Source organism: Carettochelys insculpta, chromosome 3 (genome assembly GCF_033958435.1).
Source record: "Carettochelys insculpta isolate YL-2023 chromosome 3, ASM3395843v1, whole genome shotgun sequence".
In the NCBI taxonomy this organism is placed as follows: domain Eukaryota; kingdom Metazoa; phylum Chordata; order Testudines; family Carettochelyidae; genus Carettochelys; species Carettochelys insculpta.
In genome coordinates this window covers 87,944,132-87,972,080 of record NC_134139.1, presented here as the reverse complement: position 1 = coordinate 87,972,080, position 27,949 = coordinate 87,944,132, and the positions used below count along the sequence as shown (strand labels likewise).

The following is a 27,949-nucleotide window of genomic DNA, read 5'->3' as shown; positions in this document are numbered from 1 at the left end:
AATGTCATGGCAGGCAAGTAATGAGGCAAGATGAGCATGAACTTGGTTTAATGCAATGGGAGCATTTTCTTGGTCCCATCTGTCCATCCCCATTTGGCATCTGTGAGTTTGTATACGCTGGAGGTTTTTAATTTTTTCCCCCCTCCACCTTCCCCATCCGCCTCAAAGTGTGCGCACAGCTGATCAGGATAATTCAAGATAAGAGGACTTTTCCCTCGAAATAATTACTCCAACACTGTGAGTGACTTTTGCCAACCCCCTCCAACCCTCCCACTTTCAAGGCTGAAAAGGAATGCGTGTGAACAAAGCACAGCTATCACGAGTCCGTGTGCAGCCTCCTCTTTCAATGCTGTGGCTGTAAATGAGAGTGCTCCCTTTTGTAATGTTGTGGCTTTGTGAATGCAATTTTCTGCTGTTACTTATTTAGCCATTAGAATGTAGAAATAAGTAACAAAAAAAAAAAAAAAAACCAACAAAACAACCCTGCAGCACAGACACAACCTGTATGGCCTGTCTCCTCTGCTAATCTTTATATCGGTCAGCCTCTTCTCTGTGCCGTTCTCTCTGCTTTACACTTTGGCTCTGTGTGTTCTTGTTTTCCCCCTTCAATTTTTGTGTTCTCTGCCTGGTTGATCCTGGTGGAATTTGTAGCCAATAAACGCTTGAAAATACCATGCATGACTCAGAGCTGGCTGTTTTTGTAATCCTTGGTCTACAAAAAGCCCTTGGAAACCCTAAGGCCACATCTACACTAGTGAACTTACAACATCGCTCATGGAGGTGCTCTGTGGGAGTGAGTCATAACACAGCCACCTCAATAGGAAGCAGTTGCTATTTGGTCTGGAGATTCCATGCCACTTACGCTGCTGAAATTTGTCACTTGGTGGTGGGTGGGGTCCTGTGTGTGTGTGTTGCCACGCTCCTGAATGACCTAAATTTTACAATGGAAGGGGTAGTGTAGACATAGTCCAGGACACTTTGGCACTGACGATAATCACTGTGGAGATAAGTGGTGTTACATTACGGATGTTCAGCAAGTGTTAGAACTGAATAAATCAATTATGACAGTAGACGGTTTGTGTCATACATGTTCTATTCTCAGTCTAGTATGTGTCATCAAAGGCAGGGTCTGGGAGAAGTAGCTCTTCAACTTAATTAGGCGCAACTTCTTTTGTTAAAACATGCAGGTAAATCACTTTTTTGCTCTTTCTTTGGCTGTGGGAGAAAAATAGAAAAGGGAATTGGAAAGTATAAGGAATAGAACTGGTACTAGTCTAAAGAACAAAAAATTACTGGGTAAAAAGATGCATTTTTCTCTACTCTGTTTAAATCAAAATAAACTAATTTGTGGTTGGCAAATCAAAAAAATGACTCAATTCTTTTGCAGACACCGAGGAGTTAACCTGCAAAGAGATCAGATTTTCTATGGCCCTGTTGCATTGTCTGTTCCATAGCAAAATACTAGGCTTTTTTACAAGGAACAATCCAGTAATATTTATTTGAAGGACTGTAAATTTGCACCAAGTTGTAAAGAAAGTATTCAGACTTCCCAACTAGGCTAATGCTCCTTTTTCCCCCCCATGCATAGCTGTGACTGCTTTGGAATACACATTGTAGGCAATCAAATATGGATCAGTGGAGGAAAATATTTTAACAGTGATGTGATTAAAAAGTAGCTTCAGCTATATGTAGCTATATTATGAATACACCTCATTCTTTTAAGTGTGAGGTTAAAGGTTAGAGATATGAAGTAGAAATCTAGTTTTAATTCTAAACATGCTAATGGGGGCTATTAGTGATATTTCAGGAACTTATTGACACAGTATTCAAACCAACAATCTGTGACTGGCTGTGTTTGCCCTGTAAACCTAAATTGTGGTTGGTTCTCTAGAGACCTGTGACCGTGCCACCTGGTGCTGGAATCCATCTCAAAGCAGATTTGTTTCCATGGAGATAGGGAGACTGAACAAAGGGTTCTTACCCAAGGGGGAGCCTATTTAAGGAATGGAAAGCAATCAGTATTTGTGTTCAGCTGGTCTTTGAAACTGCCGCACCTCCCTAAGAGGGTACACATGAAGTAAGCTAGCAACAGTGATCTCTGAAAAAAGCTGTAGACGGGAGCCAGAGTAAAGATCAACTCTGTAAAGATCAACTTCACACCTAAAAGAATGATGTGTATTCATAATATAGCTATATATAGCTGAAGCTACTTTTTAATCACATCACTGTTAAAATATTTTCCTCCACTGATCCATATTTGATTGCCTACAATGTGTATTCCAAAGCAGTCACAGCTATGCATGGGGGTAAAAAGATCAACTCTGACTTAAAACATATTACCTCAGATAAGGTAGCTACCTGTTTTCACTGGCAAGCATTAACTCCTACTTTTTATACGTTATAAAAGACGCTTTTGTTTGTTATCAAGCCCAGAGCGAATCGTTATTGTGGGGTGTGGGCGCGGTGTAACACAACCACTGTACATATTTCTCTTTCAGTGATAGAGGGGCAAACAACTTTATCAGTGTTCTCTTTGTGAAAGTTTTACACAGGGAGAGGTGAAATGATTTGGTCCTCTTTGGGGGCTGTGTTCTCACATGCTGAGGTTTTATTGCTGAATGCCCCCCCGAGCTGAACTAGTCCAATGTCTGTGTTGCTCTGCAGAGTGGGAGCAGTAACTCTAACCCTGTGCCTGGGCTGAGGGGAGACCAGAGCTTCTGGGAGGGGCAGCCCCAGAGGTCATCAGTGGTGTGATCAGCACGCTGGGGGACAATCCCAAGGGGTTTTCTGTGATCCAACCTGCATACCCATCATGGAAATCTTCCATCTGAATTGGTAAAATTTGGTAGTTTGTAAACAACTGAAACCAGGGTCTTATAATGGGAGAGGTCTGGAAACCCGTAACAATAGGCAGCCTTGCTAGTCCCAGCTTCCTGTTTCAGAGGTTTGCAGATGTTGCCATTCAACCATCACAACATATGAATACCTTCAAATTCTCCATGATCTCCTGGTTCTTTCTCTCTCCTCTTTCCCCAGCCATGCCTAAACTGAACAGTATAGCACCACATTCTCAGCGGATGTCAATGGAGCTATGCCAGTAGACAGAGGCTGAGAAACTGACCAATAGGGTTTAGAGGAGCAGAGAGACAGCATGATCATATACTGGGTAAATACCACACTGCACTTTCCAAGGGTGTCTGCTCCCATTGGCTTCAGACCCACTTGTTCTCGTTTAATGGGAGCTCTCTGTCAGCATTTGAGCAACTATTTTATTTGCACAAACACATATACAAATACATGGAAAACCCTTTGTAAACTTGCTCTCCTATGCTCATGGCACATTTTAAGTTGTCATCTATTAATATTTGGACTGGAAAAGATGTCAAGCTATGTCCAAGCTAAATAAAATTAAGTGTTTTCCAAAAAATCCTTGTCCTTCATAAGGGCAATTAAATAAGCCAAACAAGAACTTTCCCTTGCACAACTATGCCCTCAGCTTGAGTGTAGTGTCCCTGTCAGTGGACAAAAAGAGATTTAAACACTGAACCCAGCCAGTGTATCTTATAATTGCCGGCTTTTCCTCTAAGAACGTTGCCTTTGCATTGTTTATGTAACTTTTTCTGTGGTGGTAGAAAATGTGACACAGTTGCCAAAACTCACTGCCAAAACCCTTTCCTGACAGACACTGCACTGAATTAAACCACTAAGGATTCAAAAGTCACCTCCAGATCTTTCCTGTATCTGTGAGAGTTGCTTTTGCTGTGACAGCAAAGCTTTCATTCCACATACCTGGAGACGACATTTTACTGCCTCTGAGTATGTAACCTATGTCCCTGTATTGAACAGCCAACATCAAGGTCACAGCTTTTCAAATGCCACGTAAAACAAATTTCCTTTCAGATACATGCTTGAATACAGCTCAATTAAAGCATGCTGTGTAGCTCAGAGGCTGATAGTGCTATCCAAAGGCCAGCTAATGACCTCTATTATTTGTTCTTGGATTCTTGGCAAGCAGGAAGTACTCTAGTGTCGTATGACAGCGGCAACCAGCATTCTGAAACACACGAGATGCTTGGAAGGGAGAAGAGGGTGGCGATTCAAACTATAAGTTGGATATGTGGGGGCTGGGAGCGGGGAACAAAACCAGAAGCCAATATTTTGTAGCTGTGAAACAGTATTACTGTCACTCCTGATGTAGTTTTGGTATGAATTGGTATATTTAACATGCAAACTAGCCAAAGCATTATAAATGTGTTGGGAGAAGGATTGCAAATTTGCCACATTGTTAAAAGAAGTGTAAGAATAGCAGTGACAGGTGGTGCCTGATTTAAAGAAAATAGTGTAATGTAAAATCTGCTGTTCTGCCACCACCATGGAAGTGCTGCATAAACTTTCCACGGTTTGCAGTATAACTTGAGTCTTCCGCAGTTTTGTGGCCACAAAAACCTACAACAGAACCTTCCGGGGAGGCACCATAAAATGGTGTCTCAAGGCAGATTTTGTTGTTAAAGTTTGACACACATTTCTCTTCCAGTACAAGGCACGGTACCTGTGCATGTTTTCAGCATCTTCTATGGTCTCAGGCAAAGGTTTCCCTTTGGTCTCGGGTAGGAGCAGCACCAGTCCAACAGCAATTAAACCAACCACAGCTTGGAACAAAGATCATGCAAAAGGGTTATCCCATGTAAGAAATATCTGGTTTAGTATTAATTAATTGAGTATTAACTTGAACGAAAGCTGCTGCTGCTGAATGACTAAGAATGCCTTAAGCAAAAGCAAAAGGCTGTTGCTCTTTATACAACTCGTTCAATTTTTTCGGCAGCCCCCAGTTTTGTTACCGAGGCCCCTCTGAGATGAGAGGAGAGAGGCTGAGTCATTAGCACAGATGCGGCTTAGCCCCTGCACCCCTCAGAAAGCTGCACAAAGGCACCAGATTAGGGCTGTAGCAGGCTAGCTGCGAATTCCCATAAGAAGGAAAAGTTACGATGCCAGCTGCCTTCACCCATCTGTTGGCACAGGAAATGTGTTTGGGAAGGGAAGGGGTGTCACTCAGCTACCTCCATCCTCCACTGGGGTCTGATCCCTTTGGGGCCCTGTGCCAATGGTGAAACCCTAACCTAATTTAGCTGAATAGTAACAGAGAGGAAGCTGTGCTAGTCTATACACTAGCAAAACAAAAAGCAGTCAAGTAGCACTTTAAAGACTAGCAAAATAGTTTATTAGGTGAGCTTTCGTGGGACAGACCCACTTCTTCAGACCATAGCCAGACCAGAACAGGCTCAATATTTAAAAGACAGAGAACCAAAAGCAGTAAGCAAGGTGTGTCTAACTTGTTGCAATCATCTTAAACAAAATCCCAACAACAAACCTACCCTGAAAGCAAATTAACCAATTCAGGGCATTTCTGAACCATGATGTTGAGCAAATCTTTCTGTGATGAGAATAGACTATTTGCTTCCCTATCTCATAATGCCCAATATTGTCTACTAAAAAAAGCTCTCTTACACAATTTGCAAATGAGGCTTAACTCTAACTCCATCACCCTGACTGAGCAATCTGTTCCCTCCCTCCCACAACCACCCATTCTAAATCCTTCAAATAAGTCACACTCCATGAGGATGTTGTGAAGACAAGGACTTTAACAGGGCTCAAAAAAGAGCTAGATAAAGTCATGGAGGACGGATCTCATCAATCGCTATTAGCCAGGATGAGAAGGAATGGTGTCCCTAGTCTCTGTTTGTCAGAAGCTGGGAATGGGCGGCCGGGGAAGGATTGTTTGATCTATTTTGTTCGTTACTCTGGTACACGTGGCCCGGGCCAGTGTAAAAAGACAAGATACCGGGCTTTATGGCCTTTGGTCTGACCCAGCACGGCCATTCTTATGTAGCTGCAGAGTGTCATTGTCTGCTGCTGGCACTCTGTTAAAGGTTCCATGCAGATATCTTTGCTTGGTTGCTAGGGAAATAGTGGTTTTGGCAGGTGCTTGTAGGTCTCCGTCCTTTGGAAAAATCATCGTTGGCTGGTGCAGAGAGTATGCTGTCAGGAGTTGGCCCTTTTCTTTACCCGAGGATTCATGGAAGCCACTGGCCAATATTCATGGACAGCCCACAAGGCCAAGAGGTAAGGAAGCACTGCTGAATAGTTAGGATGTTAACCTAGGTCTTGGATCAAGCAGTCTTGTGATACCTTAGAGACTAACAAATGTGTTAAGTCATGAGCTTTTGTGAGTAAAACCTCAGAAGTGGATTTTACCTACAGAAGCTCCATGACATAATAAATTAAATTCCCCCCTTTGTCACAGACTTAATACCTTGGGAAAATGTCCCCTTCTGCCCACCCTTTAAAAAGGATGTTGATAAACTGGGGAGGGTTCCAAAAAACTCTGGGTGAAGTTAGGTCTGGAAAAATGTCCTACTGAGAGAACCTAAAAGGAGCTGAATTTTAGTGTAAATGGGGAAGTTCTATAAACACCTAGCTGGGGGAGCAATTTTTAATGGTTTTGTGCTCTTTAGCAGTCAAAAGCATGCCATCATCCAATGGAAGGAAGCTGAAGATAAATTCAGACTAGAAATAAGATATAATCTGTTTATGGTGAGGGCACTTCACCATGGAAACAATTTACTGAGGGCATGGTACAGCCAGAGACCAGGTCAATGAGTTAATATTTATTGGACAACTTTTATTGGGGTGAGAGAAAAACTGTTCTGCTTATACAGAGCTCTTTGGGGCCTGAGAAACTCATTCAATATCACTGCTATATGAAAGGTTGACCAGATTTTGTAGCTGTAACTCTGAGTGTTTCCCAGGCCTGAGAATTGTGTGGAAGATTGAAAGTATGTTCACTCACAGAAGTTGGTCCAATAAAGGATATCAGATCACCAAGCCAGTTTCCTTAATATTCTGGGACTAACAGTGCTATAACAAAACTGCACATGGTAAATATAGTCACTCTACCAAAAAAACCCAAACACAAACAATAATCCTCTTACCAAAAACTACAAGTGGCAGCTCGTGCCAGACCTCTGCCAGTCTGTAGACAATGAATGGAGTTATGATCCCACCAATGTCACACATGGAAGAACAGACAAGTACTCCCAGATTCCTAGAAAATAATGTACACAAAATGTTCCCCCATTAGGTGGTTTAAAAAGGACTTTGCAGCATTTCACTTCAACGTTTTTAGTGATGCATGCAGAAGATTAGGTAAACTATTCCTCTTAACGATGCTTGCAGGGGTGCATCTAATCTGCTGCACACTGCACTGGAAATGTCCCCACCAGGATATATGAAGAACACAGTAGTCCCTAGAGATGTCTGTAGGGACCTAGGAGTTGGTATGTGCACTAACCATTGGTCTGAGACCGGATCTTAACATGTTTGTTAATGGGCTGGGAAGAAGAGATAAATATCTTGTTAGTGCAATTCACAGCTGAGGTAAAATTGTGCTGCACTGCACACAGGGGTGAGGAGATTAAAATAAATAAAAAGAACTTTAAAAAGTCCCACTCAGAGCAGGCTCCTCAACTGAGGGCAACAGGACGCATTTAACAAAAAAAAAAAAAAAAGGCGGGTTGTGGGCGAGGGATGGGGTGAAACGCTTGGCAAATCTCCCAGTGAGCTGCACAAATGTGCCTTAGGTGGGGCAATGGAAGCCCCATCATTTTGGAGATATAAATCACTAGAAGGAATTGCTGTATTGGCAAAGCGATGGTCAAAAACATCCTGGGGGCTTTCTGGTCATTTTGTTGACACCTTCATTTGATCAGGGGTTTTCTCGGGGCGGAGGATTAAAATGATTGGTGACACATCACTTCAGATTCCTACCGCCTTTAGCCTGTGGCTCTTACCCTCCCAGTAGTGTGAACTGAGGGGAAAGGAGGAGGCTAGACTAGGGAACAGACTCTGGGGTCCCTTTAGCACTATGATGTGCTAGTTGCGGTTTACGTAGCCTGCTATTCACATCATTCGAAATTTATTTGTAGGCATATTTTGTAAATACAAAAAATCACTTTGTCTAGGTACCACAGTGCCTTCAGCTTCCTCTCCTGTAGCAATAGCCTCCAGCCTGCCTCTGGGGGTAACCTGTAGGCCCCAGTCATTCTTGCATTGTTCTTTGACTCCTTTTTCACCATCTTCCCATGGCAGCCTTTCAGCATCACCACAGCTACAGCAGTGATAAGAACAACAAGAAGTCCTGTGGCACCTTATAGACTAACAGATATTTTGGAGCATAAGCTTTCGTGGGCAGAGACCTGCTTCATCAGATGCATGAGTGGGGGTGGGGGTCTCCAGATTGGTATTTAAAGAGTGGGGTCCCAGTAAAAGGGAGGGCCAGAGCTGACAAGGTCTGTTCAGCAAGGTGGAAATGGCCCGTTATCAGTAGGATGTATCAAAGGAGTCAAAAACAAGTCAGATTAGACAGTGGGATGCAGGCCCACTGTCAGAGTCTAATGGGCAGATATTAACACCCAGGGCAGAGAAGCTGGTTTTGTAAGGGGCCAGCCACTCCCAGTCTCTGTTTAATCCTTGGTTGATGGAGTCAATTTGCAAATAAATTGCAGCTCAGACATTTCTCTGTTTGATTTTTGAAATTTGTTTTAGGACTGCTACTTTAAAGTCTGTTACTGAGCGTCCAGGGAGATTGAAGTGCTCTCCCACAGGCTTCTGTACGTTACCGTTCCTGTTTGTCTGTCTATTCTTTTGCATGGAGACTGTCCTGTTTGGCTAATGTAAATTGCAGTGGGGCATTGCTGGCACACGATGGCATATAATATATTAGTAGATGTGCAGGTAAAGGAGCCACTGATGGTATGGTTGATGTTAGGTCCTGTGGTGATATCAGTGGAGTAGATATGAGAGCAGAGCTGGCAGTGAGATTTGTTGCTGGGATTGGTTCCAGGTTTAGAGTTCCTGTGTTGTGATCTATAGTTGCAGGTGAGAATTTAAGGTTGGCAGGCTGTCTGTAGGCGAGGACAGGCCTGCCTCCCAAGGTCTGTGAGACTGAAGGATCATTGTCCAGGATGGGTTGCAGATCACTGATGCATTGGAGAGGCCTTAGGTGGGGGCTGTATGTGATGGCCAGTGGTGTTCTCTTGTTTTCCTTGAGAGGCCTGTCTTGTAGGAGGTGGCTTCTGGGTATCTATCTGGTGCTGTCAAACTGAAGTGGGTCTTTGCCCACAAAAGCTTATGCTCCAAAATATCTGTTAGTCCATAAGGACTTCTTGTTCTCAAAGATACAGACTAACAGGGCTACCTCTCTGATACTTGTCAGCAGTGACAAGGTGTATCTTCCTCCAGGCTGAATTAATCTTTAAACCAGCCAGCACCAAAATTATTTCACTGTTCTCTGACCTAGATGCTAAATATCCACCTATGGAGTGATTATTCTGAAATCCAAGCCTATGTTTTGTGGTACCTGAAACAACTTTTGCAATGAATGTTCTGTGCCAAGCTCTGCTCCCTTGGGCCACACACTGTGTTTGGCCAGGTAAAAGGTGCTTTTATGGTACAATTTAATTTTTAATGACACTTGTGTCATATGATAGATGTTCATTTCTGTTTTTTTTTTTTTCTAATGTGTAATCTCTGGCTTTAGCTTGTTGCTTTGTTATTCCTGAATCTGTAAATAGAGCCTCTTCGCACTCTTAGCTGTCTCCTTTCACACTGGATTAGTGGAAGATGGTGCACCCACCTGAGAAATGTTGGGTACAGTTCTGCATTTACTAGGCAAACCATTTCATAGCACATGGTAATTCCCATTCTGCCCAAGCAAGCTGCAGTCATTTTTAGCCAGTGGATAGCTGGAAGGAAGTCACATGTTAGCATTACAACAGTGGCTGGTTTTTTCTGATCATGTTGTAAACAGGGTAAAAGATTGCATGTAGTGGTTACCATACAGCACAGGAACCCCACAGAAGGGAGCAATGAACAGATTCTTTCAACCCATATCCGTTTGCAATGCTAATACTGGAGCATTTTAGCTTTTTCAGTGTGCTGTACAACCATCCAGTAACTGATCCCCACAACATTCCTGCATGGTAGGGTGAGCAGTGATCTCTTGATTTCCCGGGGTGTCAAATGAAAGCAGAGAAGATAAAGCCACTTGCTCACAGGACCCTTCTCCCACAAAGCAGTGGCATAGCTAGGATTAGCACTCAGAAGTAGCTCTAGCCACGCATCTAATGGATAATAATCCACCAATAATCCAATGTATAGTAAGACAACACTAGCTTTGTGTGTAAACCTTGAAATGCCCAGTCATTGTTTGAAAAGGAGTTTGTTCAAGGAAGATGTCATGTAGTCCCAGGTGCACATACATATATAAAAGAGCACATGAACTCTTGAAATAGCCGGGTCTCTCTCACAGGGATTGGCCCTCGTATTCGGGTGGTTCTGGTTCTTTGTGTGTGTACCAGTCCAGACTTAGGGTGTACAAAGACATGGTTATTCAAAGTGGTATGCATGTAACTATGCCCATGGAAACTTACAGGCTGGGTTGATGCCCATTATGTGCCTTGTTTTTCAACACTTGCCTTATAAAGAGCTCTTAGAGAAAAATGATTGGTAACTTCTTTATCTTCACCAATGCCTGGGGGAAAATGTCTAGGATTCCTGTAATTTATATGGCTACACTGATGTGGAATACAACAGCAAAAATGCTTCCTTCTTTTCAGTTCTCCACAAGAACATGTAGAGGGAAGGAGAGAGCGAGAGCACTGTGTTTTTTCACGTATGAAAGTGACACAGGCTAACACAAGTTTGAGTAACTCACTGTCTGGGACAAAAGCTGTAACAAGGCAGGCAGCCCCTGCCACCAGATTTGCTGCAGCCCAAGGATAGCGGCGACCAATGCGATCAACTGTGAGCAAGAGTATGAGGGCGGCTGGGAATTCAACCAGTGCCGAATAGAAGAAATCCAGATAAATGTTCCCACCAGCAATCCCCATGTGCATGATGAGTCCCTGGTACAGAACAGAGCTTGTGAACCTAGGTAGAGAGCAGAGCACAGGTGAAGACAAACTTGCAAAGGGATTTATTTTTCAAAGAATTAAGATTCACTGCCAGTCAAGGGCCACATAGGGACAACAGATCCAATGGATAGTGGGGGGTCTAATGAATTGAAAGTAGAACAGTGTCACCCATCCTTACCAAGTGTACATCAAAATGAGTGTGTGTTTCCTTATCTGAGGTGTTCTGACCAGATCCAGAAATGAAGGACTCTGCTTTCCCCCATCTTCCTCTTCAGGGCTGAGACACTAGAAAAGAACCAGAGGACCATTAAAGAACATGGCAACGTGTGAGAGTCTGGGGAGTTCTGCTGTGCTTATTTTCATTGGATCAACATAAGCATCATAGTTTCTGGAATTTTTAATGACCAATTAAGTCTTTCTGCAAAGTAACCAAACAGTGAGGGGAAGTGTGGACATTTAGGTTACATCTACATGGCCAAGTTATCTCGAAGTAACAATGGAATTGTTCTTGAGACTTCCTAAGACTTCTGGTTCGGCTTTTGGGATATTTATAAGAGTCTCCAGTCATAGAAGTATGTTTTAATATGCTAGGCTTTTACCAGTGCAAATCACTCCGTTCCACTTTGCAGATTTGCAGCCCTTTGGTTTGTCAGTTTGCTGTCCGTTCTGGGCTCAGAGTAAGTCTAACAATATAGCATTGAGTACTTGTGATTCCACACCCAGGGGAAAAAATGTTCACCTGTAAAGAGGGAGGCACCTTCTTCCTATTTCCCTTGGCAATACGGGTAATAATTTTCATGGCTTTGTCATTTTTCTGTTGAGCTATCAACCATCTGGGTGACTCTGGCAGACACCTGCAACACAAGCAACCAGGCACAGGTATGTGGAAACAAGATAAGCGTACCACTGTGTAGTCAAACTAAATTGAGTTTTGGTTGATAGAACGTGAAGGAGTAGAGAACACCTGTAACACCAGCCGAAGCCATGGACGGTTGAGAGTGCTTAGCTACTCTTAGAGTCGTCATTTCCAAAGCCGAAAAGGCACACTTATGGTCATCTAATCTCCCCTTTTAGATAGTCGGGGCAAGAGAACTTTCCCCACAATAATTTCCAGGGCAGATCATCATAACGTTCCTGCCCTCAGCCCATGGTAAATTGCTCCAATGATTGAGCACATCTTTGTTAGAAAATTTGCATCTCTTTTCCAGTCTGAATTTATCTAATTTCCACTTCCAGCATCGAATAGGTGTAGATTAGCGAGACCGTTAAGTTTTTGTTACCCAAGTAGGGAACTGTGATCAAGTTATCGTTTTAACAAAGGAAATTCAAGCTAAAAAGTTCTCCATCTTTAACTAAGGGTTGAATGGTGACCTGGTGGCTTAAATTTTATTATTATCCATCTGGGCCTGAAGGTACAGAGTCGGTGCTGGACAGGCAGCACACTTGCTATGGACAATTGAATGGAATAGAGCACCAGTTTTCAAACATTAGTAACCCAAGGATGCCCATTCTGCTTTAAAATTCTTCATGGACCTCCAAGCCTTCTGCTCACCCCAGACCCCACCCCACTCGACCTCTTCCTGTCCCTGTTGCAACCCTGCCCTCATCTTCTCCATCCCTTTCTGTCCCCACCCCCCAAGTGCACCCCATCTCTGCTCCTCTCCTTCCTTCCCAATGCCATCTGCAAGCCATGGAGCAGTGGTTCAGCAGCATGCAGGAGGCACTGGTGGGGAAGGTTTGATCAGCAGGGCCATTGGACTCTCAGGTGTATGCTCACAGGCCCACCCCCTTCCAGGGTTATGCAGACCCCCAGTTTGGGAAATGTGGGCATAGAGTGTATTTACACTGTTATGTAACAGCCTCTCTGCTCAGTAACAACATTATTGAGTAATAGACTGACCACAACCACTGTATTCATGGTATGGAAACTCTTTTGTCTGGAATATTCTAAAATTTCAGGGTAACAGTCTAATCAAGTGAGAAGTAGAGCTAATGGAAAAATGGAATTTTCTCTCTTCTGGGACCTTCCATTATCTCAACATTTCTTTTCATTCTGAAGCAGGAGAACAAGTTAAACTGTCAAAACTTTTGGCAGAACAAGTTCCAAAAATTCAGAAAAGTTTAAACATTTTATTTTGGGTCAGCTTGACGTTATTGAGTCTACATTAGCCACCACAGTGCCTTATGGGAGTTGTAGTTCTGGGTTCTTTATTCTCCTATTATCCCCCACAGGCCATCCACTCTGCTAGAACTACACCTGCCACGAGGCAAAGTGATCCAGTCCTGTGATTGATTCTTATGTGAGTCCCATGACGTGAGACCTGAAATTACAAATCTCACAAGTCAACACAATGGCTTTGGTAGTCACAAAAGTGAGTGTTGACCAAATAAAGAACAGGTTTCATTCAGATTTTTCCAGTGGAAAGTTCTGCAAAAATTAATCCTTTTCCGGTGGAAAATTTCAATGCCGATGAAACCTCACTTTTCAATAGTAAAATGTTGTGGCTGAAACTTTGTGACTTGTCTTAACAATAAACTAACCTTGTCAAAGGAGCTTAAATTGCAAACTAAAGCTCCATTTTGTATTTTTGCTCTTTGCTGAAATACTAATATGCTTACCAGTAATAGAGCAAGAAGAAGAAGTTTGGCAGAGTAACAGTGAGCTGTAGCCATCTCCAGTGAGGAACCACATAAGCAATAGCAGAGAGTACAAGGAGTCCAACAGTAAAGGCCACTTGGTAAACAATTCCTACTGTCCTTCTATAGCGTAACCCAACAAACTCTGTGACTAAAGAGAGAACACATTTCAAGGTAGAAAGGTAGAAAATAATCAGTGACAAATCAATTTGGAGAACCTAGATTCTCTAATTCAAAACCATTTAAAATTTTACAAATTGTGCAATTTAGAACCTTGTAAAATTTGTCATATCTAGAAGCCTTAAGAGCATTTTAAATTGAGTTCTCTTCAATATTCACTTAAACTATATAAAGTCCATGATTCTAAACATTTGTGACCTTTCATGAACAGAAATACATAGACTACTTTCTTTTTTAAAGTTTGGATGTTACTAAACCATGCTAAAATTCTAGCAGTGATTTTGGTGTCTAAATATTTACTTTTTGAAATATCACTAAGTGGAAAATGGCAGACTTGGGGAGGGACTCAGGGAATGAGAGAGAACTCACAACTGATGTTTCTTGGGGATATTGTGTAATGTAGTTTAACAGCAAAGTATAAAACATTGATCTATGTGTAACACCAACTGACCTGGTTGTCAGCAGAAGGGATTGAACCAGTGACCATAGGGGCTAAAACCCTATCACCTGAGTTAAAGGCCAGCCAGCTCTCAGCCAAGGCTGTAGAGCAGAAACTTCACTCTCCCTAGTATGTGGTCTCAGTGCCTCTGGGGTCACACATGGAGCTATATCTATCTCATAGAACTGGAAGAGACCTTCAAAGGTCAAGTCCAGTCCCCTGCACTCACAGCAGGGCCTATCACCATCCCTGACAGATTTTTTTTTTTAAAAAAGGTATTAGCTCCGGATCCCTAAATGGCCCCCTCAAGGATTGAATTCACAACCCAGGGTTTGGCAGCCAATGTTCAAAGCACTGAACTATCCCTCCTCTTCTGCATAGGGTTATGCAGACTAATATTAGAAGCTGTTCGGTATCATTACTAAATGCACATTTAAATTTTAGATTTCTTTTTCAGAGAGGACTAGTTGGATTTTGAGGATGGAGATGAAAGAAGAATATTTGTGTCATAGTTAAGGGTGCTGGGTTGTGATGAAAAATGTATTTTTTGGTACTTGATGAGAGTAACCCAGTGGTTCCCAACCTAGGGTCTGTGAACCGCTGAGTGTCTGAAAAAGACATTGAAGGGGTGCTGTGGAAAAAGATGATAAAAAATGATCATAGAAAATAAATTGTGACCTTCCTTTTTTCATTTAATAAATTGTCTAAGCAGAGAGCATTGGCTTAGATGGGGGTCCAGGAATGCTTGGGGGAGGGGGTGACTGAGGGTCTCTGAACCGTTTGGGGGGTGATTTGGGAGGTCTGTACTAGTGAAAAGGTCGGGAACCACTGGAATGACCCATGAAATCTTGACTTCACCAAAGTGAGGGGGAGATTTGCTGTTGATGTCAGTAGGGCCAGGAGTTCACCTATGTGGCCAAGGGATGCATTATTTGTTCCTTACGTGTAAGTGCTTTGCTAAATGTAAATAGTAAGCACAGTGGTGTCACAAGGCAACCTTTCCTTGTCTGGAAATAAAAGGCTTTTTTTAAATAAGGTGTGACGTTATGGAGCCACAAAGTCTGAGAAACAAAAACTTTTTTGAAACAAACAGCAGTCAAGTAGCACTTTAAAGACTAGCAAAATGGTTTATTAGGTGAGCTTTCGTGGGACAGACCCACTTCTTCAGACCATAGCCAGACCAGAACAGACTCAATGTTTAAGACACAGAGAACCAAAAACAAGTTACCCTCCTCAGTGCCTTTGGAAGCCAGCTCCACTCAGTCTGTATGGCTATGTGTACACAGCAGCTGGGGGCCTGCTTTCCAGCCTGAGTAGACGGATGTGCTAGCTCAGCTGGAGCTCATGTGCTAAAGACTGCAGTGTGGACATTGTGCCGCAGCCAGTGGCGCATGCTTGGCACCCAAACGGCAGCCTGCCCAACCCTTTCAGTCCATACTTAGGTGGCTAGCCTTGCTCTTCTTGGGCTCACACCCAGCTGTTGTGAAGACATACCCTTAATATTTGATCTTCCCTTTGCAGCATTTTCAATTAATCCCAGTCCCTACATGGGTATTTATTTGAATCTAGGCTGATTAATGTGAGAAGGCTCAGTGTTTACCGAAATGTTTTCCAGCACGTGTAGGTTTCTCCCAGACTTAGGGAAGAATGCTAAATTCTTAGATCTGAAATGCTGATGTTCTCTCATTTGAAAAGAAAATGTGATGTTTTTTTTTTTTGACATAAATCTTGGTTTGGAGCCTAGAACTGCAGTCTTCCAGTGAATAAAATGGGCTTCATTTTTGTGTGTTACCTAGTGAGCTAATAATTCCTTCCATTAAGCTGTATCAGAATTAATCTCTTCATCCCTTCTTTCACAGTAGGGGCTTTATTCCCAGAAAGTGGTAGCTCTTGTCTGTCTTACTTAGGATGTAGCCTGTTAGCCAGCCTCCCTTGCTGACTAGTCCTTGTATGAAACGAAAAATCAGCATCCATGTGTAGCTTGGTGCAAAGGCCAGGAGAACTCCAGAAGTGGAATTGATAAGGATTGTAATTAACAGGCATAATTTACGACCAAACCTGCAGAGAAACAAATGCATCTGTTTTCCTTATATGCATTTTACCATGCAAAACACAGCTGGCAAGCGAATAGTTATGTGAAAGAGTTGCAGTTGGTGCAAAGCAGTCCTTTTTGAATTCCTTCTGTTGAAAAAATCTGTTATTCCCTCTCCCAGGTTTTGCTCGCAGCAGTTTCCTATGTACATGCAGTTTATCACTGTAATGCAGTATGTGGAGTCATGAGAAGAGAAAATCACTTAGGCCGTTTCTACACATGCCACTTTTTCTGAAAGCGGCGTGCTAATAAATGGCCCAAAAAGTGCTAATGAGGAGCAATGTAAACTTCTGGCACCTGATTAGCATACGGTCGCATAATTTGGAGTCCGGAAGAAGCTCTTTCAGACTCCAAAACAACGTGTAGAGGTGCTGCGCCTGGGGGGATCTCCCGGAAGGAAATCCTCCTTCTGGAAGCCCCTTCTTCCTTCTGGGAGATCCCCCGGGGGCCTTTCCTCTACATGCTGTTTTGGAGTCTGGAATAGCTTCTTCTGGACTCCAAATCATGTGCTCATATGCTAATGAGGTGCTGGAAATTTACATCCATGCCTCATTAGCATTTTTCAGGCCATTTATTAGCATGCTGCTTTTGGAAAAAGTGACATGTAGAAACAGCCTTATAGAAGCATTTATTCTTCTTGCTAGGGCAACAATACTGAGAAATGCTTGTCTGGCCTATCCCTGTACTACCGCCAGCCCTTTTGGTTAGTTGTCCATTCGTTTTCTGGAGCACCCCCTTCTGTGCACCTATACGTACATGATAAATAAGCAGAGAGAGAGCCAAACCTCTGCTGTGCATTTTTAAAAGATACTCTCTGGTTTAATTTATATGAAGGTTCAACTTGTGTGACACAGCAGGTACCAGCAGAGGTCCTGTATCCCCCTGGGTTAGACAGAGGAAGCAAGAGTTTGGTAGAAGTGAGGGATTTTTCCTGGGCTACGTGTTGAAATGGGGCTTTTGAAAAGAAGAAAATATGTGCAGCAATCCCTGTTTAACTCTGGCGGATTCACTGCTATTCTCAGCAGGGTGAACAAACGCCAGAGAACGTGAGCCGGGGGTGACAACTTCACCCTGGGTCTGGTTTGTCTGCTGGGGCCATGGAGCTGTTCTAATTTATACTGGCTGACTCTGGCTCCACTGGTCCAGCTGTCAGCGGGGCATAGATAGAGCACAGAATCCTCCATCCATGCTCCCCCTCACCCACAACTTGTCTTCGACACTGAGAGCTGCAGCAAAGGGAGTTTCATGGTGCAGCCAGCTATTCCAGTTCTGAGCCTGCTGGAGATTCCCCGCCGGGTGAGCTATGGCCAGTTTCAACCCTCTTCTTGCCCATGAAGTGGCCCAAGACATTGGTGTCAGTGAGAGACTGAGTGTTTGTTTGCAGGGCTGGCAGTTAGAAAAATGGTTTCTTTGGTCACACAAGAGCAAATTCCATATGGAGTTGCTGTGGGGGGACAGTAAAGAGAGAATCCCCTTTACAACATAAGATCAGCCACACTGGGTCAGACCAATGGTCTGTTTAGCCCAGTATCCTGTCCTCCAAAGAGGCGCGAGCACCAGAGCGACAGGAGCATTGTACGGAAGAGACCGTGGCAGTGACTCACCCCTCTCTAGGCTTCTGGGATGTCACCATTTTTGTGGATTCACTGAGCAGAACTATGTATTTTAGGAAATAACATGTTTCAACTACCAGAAGCTACTGTGTTCTAAGGGGCAGAGTGATCCACCCCGACTTAGCTTTTCAGTGCATTCGTTTGCTCCTTCCAGCATGCACATTTATTTAAAAACATGAGTGTTAAATACCCAACGTGAACGTTCACCCTCGCACATACCTGTCTGCTAGGTAGCCGATGTTTATGCCGCCAATAAAAAATCCAATGTTCACACAAGACTGAAAAAGATCCAGCTTCCAGGAGTCCTCACACACGAGGTTAAACTGCAGGGGCACATCAGTGTTAGAAGAAAGAGAGCAGCCACTCCCCTAATGCCAGTTGTAGCCCCGTCATTTTTGGAGACGGGATGAGCATAAAAAAGAGTTAGGAACTCAAATGAAACGACCTAGTTCTCTTAACTGTCATAGCTATAATACGTGTTGTCCAATTTGCCTAAGCTTCCAGAGGAATCCTACCCTGTTTGAGTTCTGGGCCCAAAACAGCAGTCGTGTAGCACTCTAAAGACGAGCAAATTAATCTGAGGTGATGAGCTTCTGTGGGGCAGAGCCCCTTCTTCAGAACTGTCCCACTGAAGCTCATCACCGAATAAATCATTTTGTTGGTCTTTAAAGTGCTACATGACTGCTGTTTTGTTTTGTTAGAATACAGCCTAGCACGGCTACCTCACTGTTATTGTTTTAGGCCCAGGCAAGGATGTGTGCATACTAGAGGTGAAGTCATGGTTGCACACAGTGTCAACTTGGCTTTCCTGACTGTGGGAGGCTGTTTCAGGCAGGAGGTGTGCTGGAAAGAGATGGATTCACCTCACTAAGGCTGCATCTACACTACAAGATGAAATTGAATTTAAAGGAGGTAGCTCAATATTAAAACGTCACTGTCTTCACTATAAATGTCATTAGTTCAATTTCATCTGCTCTAATATCAATAACTAAATGTCAATATTAACGGATGGGTACAGAGTCAGTCTCAAGTTTAAAAGCTCAGACAGAGGCCAGTGTGGAAGAGTCGTCTTTTATTTCTCTGGAGATATTTAAGAACAGGTTAGATAAATGTCTGTCAGGGATGGTCTAGACAGTACTTGGTCCTGCCATGAGGGCAGGGGGCTGGACTTGATGACCTCTCAAGGTCCCTTCCAGACCTAGCATTCTACAATTTGAATTGATTAGCCTCCACAAACGTCTCCATGTCTCCAACAAAGGTATGTGCTGCACTAGCTCCCTGCTACTAATGGGAGCCAGGGAACTGACCAGGGCTGCCATACTCCTGCCATGCAGGGTCAAGTGATTCCAGCCATGTGGGGCCAAGCACCTTGTGCCCAGGCATCTCCAGGCACCCTGCAGCCAGGTGGCTCTGCACAGGGCCAGATGCCCCTGGGCAGGAAGCCACCCTGCAGGTGCCCTTGGCCACCTGTGACCAGGCGCCCCCAGCCAGCAGGCTCCAGCCACTCATCCACCAGAGTCCGTTAGTGGAAGGGGTTTGGGTTTTTTTGGAAAGGGATTTTTTTGGGGGGACGGGGGGGTTGGGTATATTTTTGGGGGCATTGTTTTGGGGAGGTAGTTTTTTGGAGGGGAAGGTGTGGTGGGACTGGGGGAATAAACCCTCTCATTTAATGGATTGTTGGGAAGAATGGACAGCTCTTCCCCCCATTAGTCCACTAAATCGAGGGTTTACTGTACTAGCGGGGGCCAGGAAATGGACCAGGGCTGCTGCACCTGGCTCAGAATACAGGGCTGGGAATTATAGTGGATCACAAACTGATTGAGCCTACAATGGCTGTGGCCACACTTGGCCAAAATTTCAAAATGGCCATGCTAATGGCCAAATCAGAAAATACTAACGAGGCACTGAAATGAATATTCAGCACCTAATTAGCATGCTGCCAGCCGTGGCACTTCAAAAGTGCTGCATTTCACTTGCGTGTGGCTCGGCTACATGGGGGTCCTTTTCAAAAGGACCCCGCACACTTTGAAATCCCCTTATTCCTAGCAGCTGATAGGAAAAAGGGGATTTCGGAGTCTGCATGGTCCTTTCAAAAAGGACCCCCGTGTAGCCGAGCCACACGCGAGTGAAACGCGGCACTTTGCAGCATGCTAATGAGGCGCTGAATATTCATTTCAGCACTTCATTAGTATTTTCCGATTTGGCCATTAGCATGGCCATTTTGAAATTTTGGCTTGGAGTGATGCAGCTGTGAAAGGCTAATATCTTTTGGGAGTGTATTAAGAGGCGTGTCGCAAGTTAGGCACCAAAGGGAATTGTCTTGCTTTACGTGGCACTAAGGAGGCCTCAGCGGGAGTACAGTGTCCAGTTCTGTGTGCCACACTCTTGGGAAGGTGTGGATACATTTGAGAGAGTCCAGTGGAGTGGTACAAAAATGACGAGAGGTTTAGAAAACTCATCCTATGGGGAAAAGTTTAAAAAGAAAAGTTTGTTTCATGTTGAGAAAAGAGCACTGAGAGGTGGGAAGATCCGCTAAGTCTTCAAAAATGTTACTGTCTGTTCTGAAGTCAACTCTTTCAATTGTTTGCTGTATCTTCTGAAGGTAGGACAGGAAGCAATAGGCTTAATCTGCAGCAAAGGAGATTTAGGTTAACGTCTGGAGTAGGCTTCCCAGGGGGTTTGTGGAATTCCCATCACTGGAGGCTTTTAAGAACAGATTAGACAAAAGTAAGTTGGAGTGGCCTAGGTTAGTTTGGTCCTGCCTTAGTGTAACAGGCTGGGCTTGATGACTTATCAAGGTCCCTGCCAGCCCAATATTTCTATTGTTTCTCTGAATATCACATAATTAATTCCCAGGGTGAGGGTGCAGGGGGAAAGAGGAGGGAATCTTTTTTTTAAAAACAAAAAAAAACCTTAATCTAGCCATAACTTTGGATAAATTTGTAAAAATGTTTGACTTTCTATCAGTTTATCTTGCCAAATCTCTGAATTTTGTGCTTTTGTTCACTGCAATTTATTATCTAGCCATCTGTGAAACGGTCTGACGCTGCGGAGATGTTACTCAGCTTCATCCTAGTCTCCATATCGTGCCTCTGCAGTGAGGAAGTGTCCATCAGTTCAGGTTGGAGTTAGGCATTTATGACTTTGATTGAGGAGCCATATAATCTGTGGTATCAGACTGGCCCACAGTGCTAGGCAGCACAATGGGGGATTTGTAATGCTGTTGGATGCTGGACATGAAAGCAGTTTTCAAGTACCTAAAAGGGTGTTACAAAGAGGAGGGAGAAAAATTATTCTCTTCAGCCTCTGACGATAGAACAAGTAGCAATGGGCTTAAACTGTATCATGAAAGGTTTAGACTGGACAGTAGGAAAAATTTTGTAGCTGTCAGGGTGGTTAATTACCAGAATAACTTGCCTAGGTTGGTTGTAGAATCTCCACCATTGGAGATATTTAAGAACCCATTGAATAAATATCTAACGGGGATGATAAAGAAGGTGCTTGGTCCTGCCATGAGGGTGGGGGTTTCTATGCTCGTAGGCTAGCCAACCGGGTTGCCAAATGCTGAAAATGCTTTTTGGACAACCACATTTTTTCATGGACACATTTGTACATAAGATGTCCCAAAAAGATACAAGTGAATAATCTTGTGTTTTACTCCTACATCACAACAGCAAAGTTATTGTGCTAATTTCACCTACTTGCCAACCTCATCAGTGTCCTCCACGTTCTCCAGTTTGTGCTCAGACATTGCAGCAGCCACACTGTCGTCTGCTGCTTTACTACTTTTTCCAAGTCCATTTCTGACCCTCAATAATCCTCCAGCAGAGGAGCGGGCAGATTATTTCTCATGTTTAAGTGACCACCGTACTGTGACTTACTGGCGGGAGCCAGTTGGAAGCTGCTACGACTGGCCTGCTGTACCCTGTTCTTTCCCTGCACCCAGCCACAGGGAGCCCAGCAGGGGTGTGTGCTGCACACATGCCCACCAAATATTGCTACCACGATGACACTAGTAACACTGAAGGTGAATTTGGAGCTGGAGTCAGAGAAGAACAGCCACTAGCTATCAGCAGCAGGTTGGGGGAGCCCCCACAAGGACAACTCCCTTCTCCAGCCCCTCCTGGGAACTGTAGACTCCATAGTGCTGCCCCACAACACCGAGCTCACCCCAGGCCCGGGGGAAGGACTGCTCTGCTCCACTGCATAGTTTGGTGTTTCTTTACTGATATCTAAAATGTTTTTAAAGATTTTATGAACTGGTCCAATGTTCTTTTTTCACCAGCCTGTTTCTGAATTTGCTGGTTGGCCACCCTGCTTGCCAAAGGCAGCTGTTAGTAGCAGATAAAGAGGAGGATCTTGTCCAACTCTGAGCTCCTGAACTCAGCGCTGTGAAGAGAGTAATGCCTTTGGGGACATCCACAGGCCACTGTCTTTAGGTTCGTATTGTTTCTTAATAGAGTCTTCAGGTGTGATGCAATGTGCCCTGCCAGAGCATTGCTGAACAAGTGGCTCCGGCTCCTCAGGAGCACTTGTACAAAGCCCAGGGGGAGTGTTTGCTTCGTTTTTATTCACAATGAATGCGTATTCTGTAACTTGGCTGTGATTCACTGCGCAACAGAAACAGAGGGCATATCTGCACAGCCCGCAGCCTCCCACACTAGGGCCACGAACTTGGACTAGCGCTGCTCAAGCTAGTGCCCTACAAACAGCTGTATGTAGATGGGGCTTTGAAGTTGTGGTACAGGCTGGTCTCTCTAGGCTGAGATGTGGTCTCCAGCCTTGGCCAATGCCAGAAGCTCCAAAGGAAATTGAAAGTCCTGAATGGCACACTTTTTATTCTCATTGAAGTCAATGGCCAAAAAGAAAAAGGACCAGCTATTAGATGGAGAATGTCCTTTATTTTTTCTACTCCCCATCCTGAAAAACCCTTAGTCCGCAGAATTTTATCCTAGCTAATGCAAGAGCAGATTGTTGTCTTGCCCTTACATGTCATTTTCTTTAATTCCCATGGTCTTTGCCTCAATAATATCCTACAGCCATGACTTCTGCAGATTTTACTTTGCCTGGTGTTTGTCATATATGTGGGTGCTTATTTTAATATCATTCTCCCATTTTCTCATTTCAGGCAAGGGATAAATTGGACACCAAGACTTCTCACCATTCCTCTCCGCTTTATATTATCCATCACATCGGCTTTGTTTCATCTCCTTTCCATGTTAAATCATTATAATCTCTTTAGCCTGCCCCTCATGAAAGAAACCCTCTCCATATGCACCTAATTGCTGTTGTCTTTCTGTGGACCTTTGTCTCTTTCAAGAGAAGGTTGTCTAACAGGAATGCAGCATCGACTCAGATCATGCTGCATCTCACTGTGTGTATTGACATTATAATACCATGTGGACTATTCTTAGTCTCCTTCACACTATCAGATGTCTGATTGGCTTTCCGGAGCTCACTGCACAAATGCAGCTCTCAGCATATGCCTCCAAAGTATTTGTTTCCATTGACAGTAACCAAATCGAGCTCTTAAGAACAAGAGTGGGCAAGTATAATACGCCAGGGGAGGGTCTGCCTCCCCTGCCACTGCCATGGTCATGAGATCCCATGTTGTGAGGTTTGGGGTGAAGTATTTTCTTTATTATGATCCAGGAAGCCTCCAGCGAGGCTGAGGAGGTATTATGTGCTGTTCAGATTACTGGGTTCTTCAGTAATCTCTCTGGACATCCGGGAGGGGAGGGAAGATCTGTGTTGTGTCTACCATGGGGGGGTTAGAGAGTGAAATTTCGAAAATGAACCAATATCATACAAGGGTCGCATAGTTAAAAATAGTAACCTTGCATTCTTCAGAACAAGAGCCACCTTCTGCTGAGCATCTATGAAGCATGCTTTTTATGGAATAGTGATCCGTCAGTTGGGGGAATCCATCCCAAACATATCTTTTAGACCGAAGCTATGCTGGTTAGGTCCAATCAGATCCATACAAGGTAGTTTATGCAGCTTGATCTTTTTTGTAGCAAAGTAGTAAGAAAGTTAATTATGAATGAAATTATGGTGAACTTGCCCTCTTCCCCACACAAGAGATAAGTGAGAACAGGGTTTTCTTCCTGGTGGAACACACTGGAACGGAGTTCTGGTACCTGTTTTCCATTAGAACACCAGACCCTTTCACCACCAGTTATGCAGCAGTGCGGGGATCAGGGCAGTAGCTCCCACCACAGTACAAGGACCAGGACAGGAGCCCTGGCTGGACCTGCAGCAGTGCTGGGACAGGGGCAGGAGCCCCCCCCACCTTACAGCAGTGTGGGGACCAGGGCATTAAAACTGAACACCCTAACACCTACGAGACATCATCAGACTTGAGTTCCAGCACACTGTTTTTTTCTAGAAAAAGAGCACTAAGTGAGAACAAAAGGAAACTATCGAGGCGGGTGAAAGCCATTGTAGACTTGAAATGCAGAACGCCGGACATGATCATTGCTGTTACTGAAGGGACTGACAGCTCCCCACCTTCTGTGGAGTTTTGGGCCACTGAATCCTTCTAATTTATGTATCCAAAAGCTTCCCATAACAACTGTTCCGTGCTCCCAGAGTAAGGGGCTTCTTGCTGTGAAATTTGACTCTGCTACTAAGTCCCATTTCTGTACCCTCACGCCTCACTCAGTGGAAGTGTGGTGGTGCTGTGCTCTTCGGCCCATCTCGGCCATGCCAGGTCCTCATATGACCTTGTAGATTGGCCTAATGGTCATGGAAGAATGCTGTTCTGAGTTAGAACTCCTTTGCAGAAGCTTAGGTGAAGTGGGATTTGGGTCCGTCACTTCTCACAACAACTGACAGTAAGATGAAAAAATATCACTGTAGTGTATTTAATAAAGTCATACATTTTAAGGCCAGAGGGGATTGTCATGACAATGTTGTCTGATCTTCTGCCTAATATGGGCCACGGAATCTCACCCACTAATTCCAGCATCGACTGAAGTGTGTGTGTGTGTGTGTCTCTTTCTCTCTCTCTTTCAGAAAGGAATTGATTTGAAGTGATAGAGAATCCAGCAATTCTGGTATATAACCTTCAAACTTGTATAGTCTAAAATATCAAAATCAGAAGATAAACACCACATTTGTAGTAGGGATATTTTGTGTCATTAATTTTATAGTGCGGAACAAAATGTTCTTTTAAAGCTATAGATAAGGAAAGCAGACCCAGGGGTTAGGGTGTGAGCTTAGAACTCTGGAAACCTGGATTCAGTTCCCGGTTCTGCTACAGACTTCCTGTGTGCGCCCTGGGAGGTTACTTGGTCTCTCTGTGCCTCAGTTCCCAAGCGGTATAATGGGGTAATAGCATTCTCCCATCTCACTTCTCTACCAGAGGGGTAGTGCGAAGATAAGTTAAAGATTGTGAGGTGTGCAGATATTGGGGATGGGGGGGTAGATAATTGTCTAAGGGCTTGTCTGTATGGGGATACTGAGGAAAGTGAATCCAAATTCGATGCAGGTGTGACTTTAAAGTGGATTAGTTAAAAATGCATTAAATTCTTAGGTACACATTTTTGAAATGATCTTTTATATTGTGCAGTTGGAAAAAAAAATCAACTTGTGATAAGTTGCTTAACACCCAAAAATCAATACACAGTAAAATTTTGTTTGAAAGAAACTAACCCCTTTTATATGAAAAAAGCCATTATTTCTAGTGAAGCTGTGCTCTGTATTAGTCTTTTTAAAATATGTAATATATTGAAAACCAGATTCTCTTAAAATGGGAATATGGTCAGAGAAAAAGTCAGACTAACATTGAGAATGCCTTTGACTGTTCTTATTAACTTTCATTCTTTCTAAGTCATTGAACTTTGACAGTATTAGTGCAGAAGGTTCTGAATCACTGCCACTGTTCATACTACAGAGAGTGTGGCTGGGAAAGGGGTTCCCTTACTGAACGTGCCTGTCTCTGGATAATGTTAACTCCCCTTCTTTCAGTGATGACTTTTATCTGTGGTTTGTAAAATCATTTGAAGAACATTTCTGTTGACTTTACAACATACAGGTTGACCCTCTCTAGTCCAGAACTCTCTCATCCCACAACGTCTTTAATCTGGTGTTAGCCACATGAACACTTTTCATGGGTGTGGCCACGTTTCCGGTGGTCTCATAAAATTTGTTTACAGCCACCAGTCATGGGTCCTGTCATTTAGCTGTAATTTACCCGTAACTGGCTTTTAAGAGCCCAGTAGAGTGGAAGAGTTGGTAATGCCACTAGACAATATTGAGCTCCCATGGTCCAGCAAATTCTTTCATTCAGCACTGGTCAGACCTGGAAGATGTCAGATGAGAGAGGTTCAACCTGTACTGATTTGCAACAAATGGTCAGTCCAGTAGGTAAATTTTTCTGGAGAAGGATACCTGTGGATTTGCTGTTAAAATGTCTTCATGGCTGCTTCCTCCTTACAAGTTGCTCACTTTGGAAATTGCTCAGAACAGATGATCACATACAGGTTGTAGTCTCATTTTGAAGTCTGGGGCAAGGGAAGGTTTGTTCTGTATTAGCCATTGCAAATTAGTTATGTGACAAATGTAGCCTTTTTCTCTGCAGATCTTTTTTTAGCTAACCCCGTTATCTGTGACTACATTAGTTATATGTAAATATTTCCCATTTTGACCAGATTTCCAATTTTGTCTTCTCCGTGTCTTTGATGTGATTTATTAGTCATGTGCAATATCAGTCAGATAGGTCATGTGCAGAGCCCTTCATTTTCATTTTTTTATTTTGTTGCAAATGTCCTGGGAATTTGTCAGCATTTAAAAATGGGCAAAAAACGGTGCAAAATTAATTTAGTAGTTTGAGTGAGTATTGGGGTAAATACCACTTTTCACTCCCTGTTGAGTAAAAGCCCTGACTTCTGTTCTGAAATGGAGTTGGATACAGTTTTTTTGGTTACACCTAATTTAGCACAAAAATAGTTCACTAATTCACATTTGCTTTAAATTACGCTAACATTCCAGGCTGTCTGTATAGCTGGTAATCCATAGGAAAGATACAGCATTATTTCTGCCCCTGAACAGATGAATGAAACATTTAAACAAGAGAATGAGAGGTTGAAGTGTGTGTAATCATTTTAATGGAAATTAAGGAAACTTTCAGGATTTGTGAGCCTTTTTTATGAATAAACTTCCAGCCTTCTGACTACTTCTGAAAAACGAGTAAAATGACTCTGCAAACAACAGCTCTGTGAATTTAGCATTTCCCCCCACCAAATATATCCACAGGTCACTTTTTTGTACCTTTCAATCAGGTCTAGCATTAGCATTGTTAGCGGGAATTCTACTTAACTGATGCACATGTCGAGAAAGGAGTCGATTTGCTGACGTACAGGTCTCCAAATTATTTGGGATTTTTTTCAGTTTGCAAGTACATGGGTAACCATGGGCTGTTGCTACTTGTTTTGTTTCCTACCTCAGTTACGATGGATGATCCAGAAGCATCATAAACCCAGCCGTCTTGACAGGGAGCGAGCGGGATGCTGCTCCTGTTGCTGTAACCAGCGAAGTTTTCTAAGGGATTGGTGCAGCTGAGGCCAGTTCTGTTCCAGTCCACGTCATACCTCCTGCACTGACTAGATGAAGACTCTGCATGTCTCCCCTGCTCTGGAACTGTGTAATTCAGCTCCTCTTCCAGACTCCAGCTGCATCTGCTGCTCAGCTCAGCGACACCGGGACTGAGACAGCGGTGTTCAGGGATGAACCCCAGGAAGACAACACCCACATAAATAGGGGTGAAGGCGGCAGAGAGCAGACACAAGATGAAAAAGGCTCGTTTCTGGTACAAGTCAAACTCCCCAATATGCTCTAGAATGTCATCCAATGTTGGCATTTTTGGAGACAGCAACTCACTTAAAATAAGTAAATGGGCTGCTGTTCATAGCATTGTGTGGTATTTAGTTGGCAGCAAAGCTGTTTAAATAACCACAGGATACTTGACCAAAAGTCAAAAAGTTAATTTACTTTGTAAATTGACAAACCGTGCGTT

The 27,949-nt window shown here is 43.5% G+C and overlaps 1 protein-coding gene across 4 annotated transcripts; it reads right to left on the bottom strand.

Annotated features, from left to right (window-relative positions):
- Nucleotides 1-1,075: 1,075 nt before the first annotated feature.
- Nucleotides 1,076-27,949, bottom strand: LOC142011215 (solute carrier family 22 member 2-like). 4 transcript variants are annotated; one of them, XM_074990284.1, is made up of 11 exons: nt 27,377-27,808; nt 18,151-18,254; nt 16,130-16,284; nt 13,590-13,758; nt 11,710-11,824; nt 11,149-11,255; nt 10,772-10,986; nt 9,692-9,800; nt 6,990-7,102; nt 4,550-4,649; nt 1,076-1,215 (listed from the first exon to the last, which is right to left on the bottom strand). In XM_074990284.1, exons 1-11 carry the CDS (start codon nt 27,791-27,793, stop codon nt 1,152-1,154), a joined length of 1,668 nt encoding a protein of 555 aa, XP_074846385.1. In that variant the 5' UTR covers nt 27,794-27,808; the 3' UTR covers nt 1,076-1,151. The 4 variants fall into 4 exon arrangements, 3 of the variants coding, with proteins under 3 accessions (XP_074846385.1, XP_074846384.1, XP_074846386.1); XM_074990283.1 differs by lacking the exon at nt 9,692-9,800 and adding an exon at nt 8,023-8,164; XM_074990285.1 differs by lacking the exons at nt 9,692-9,800; nt 10,772-10,986.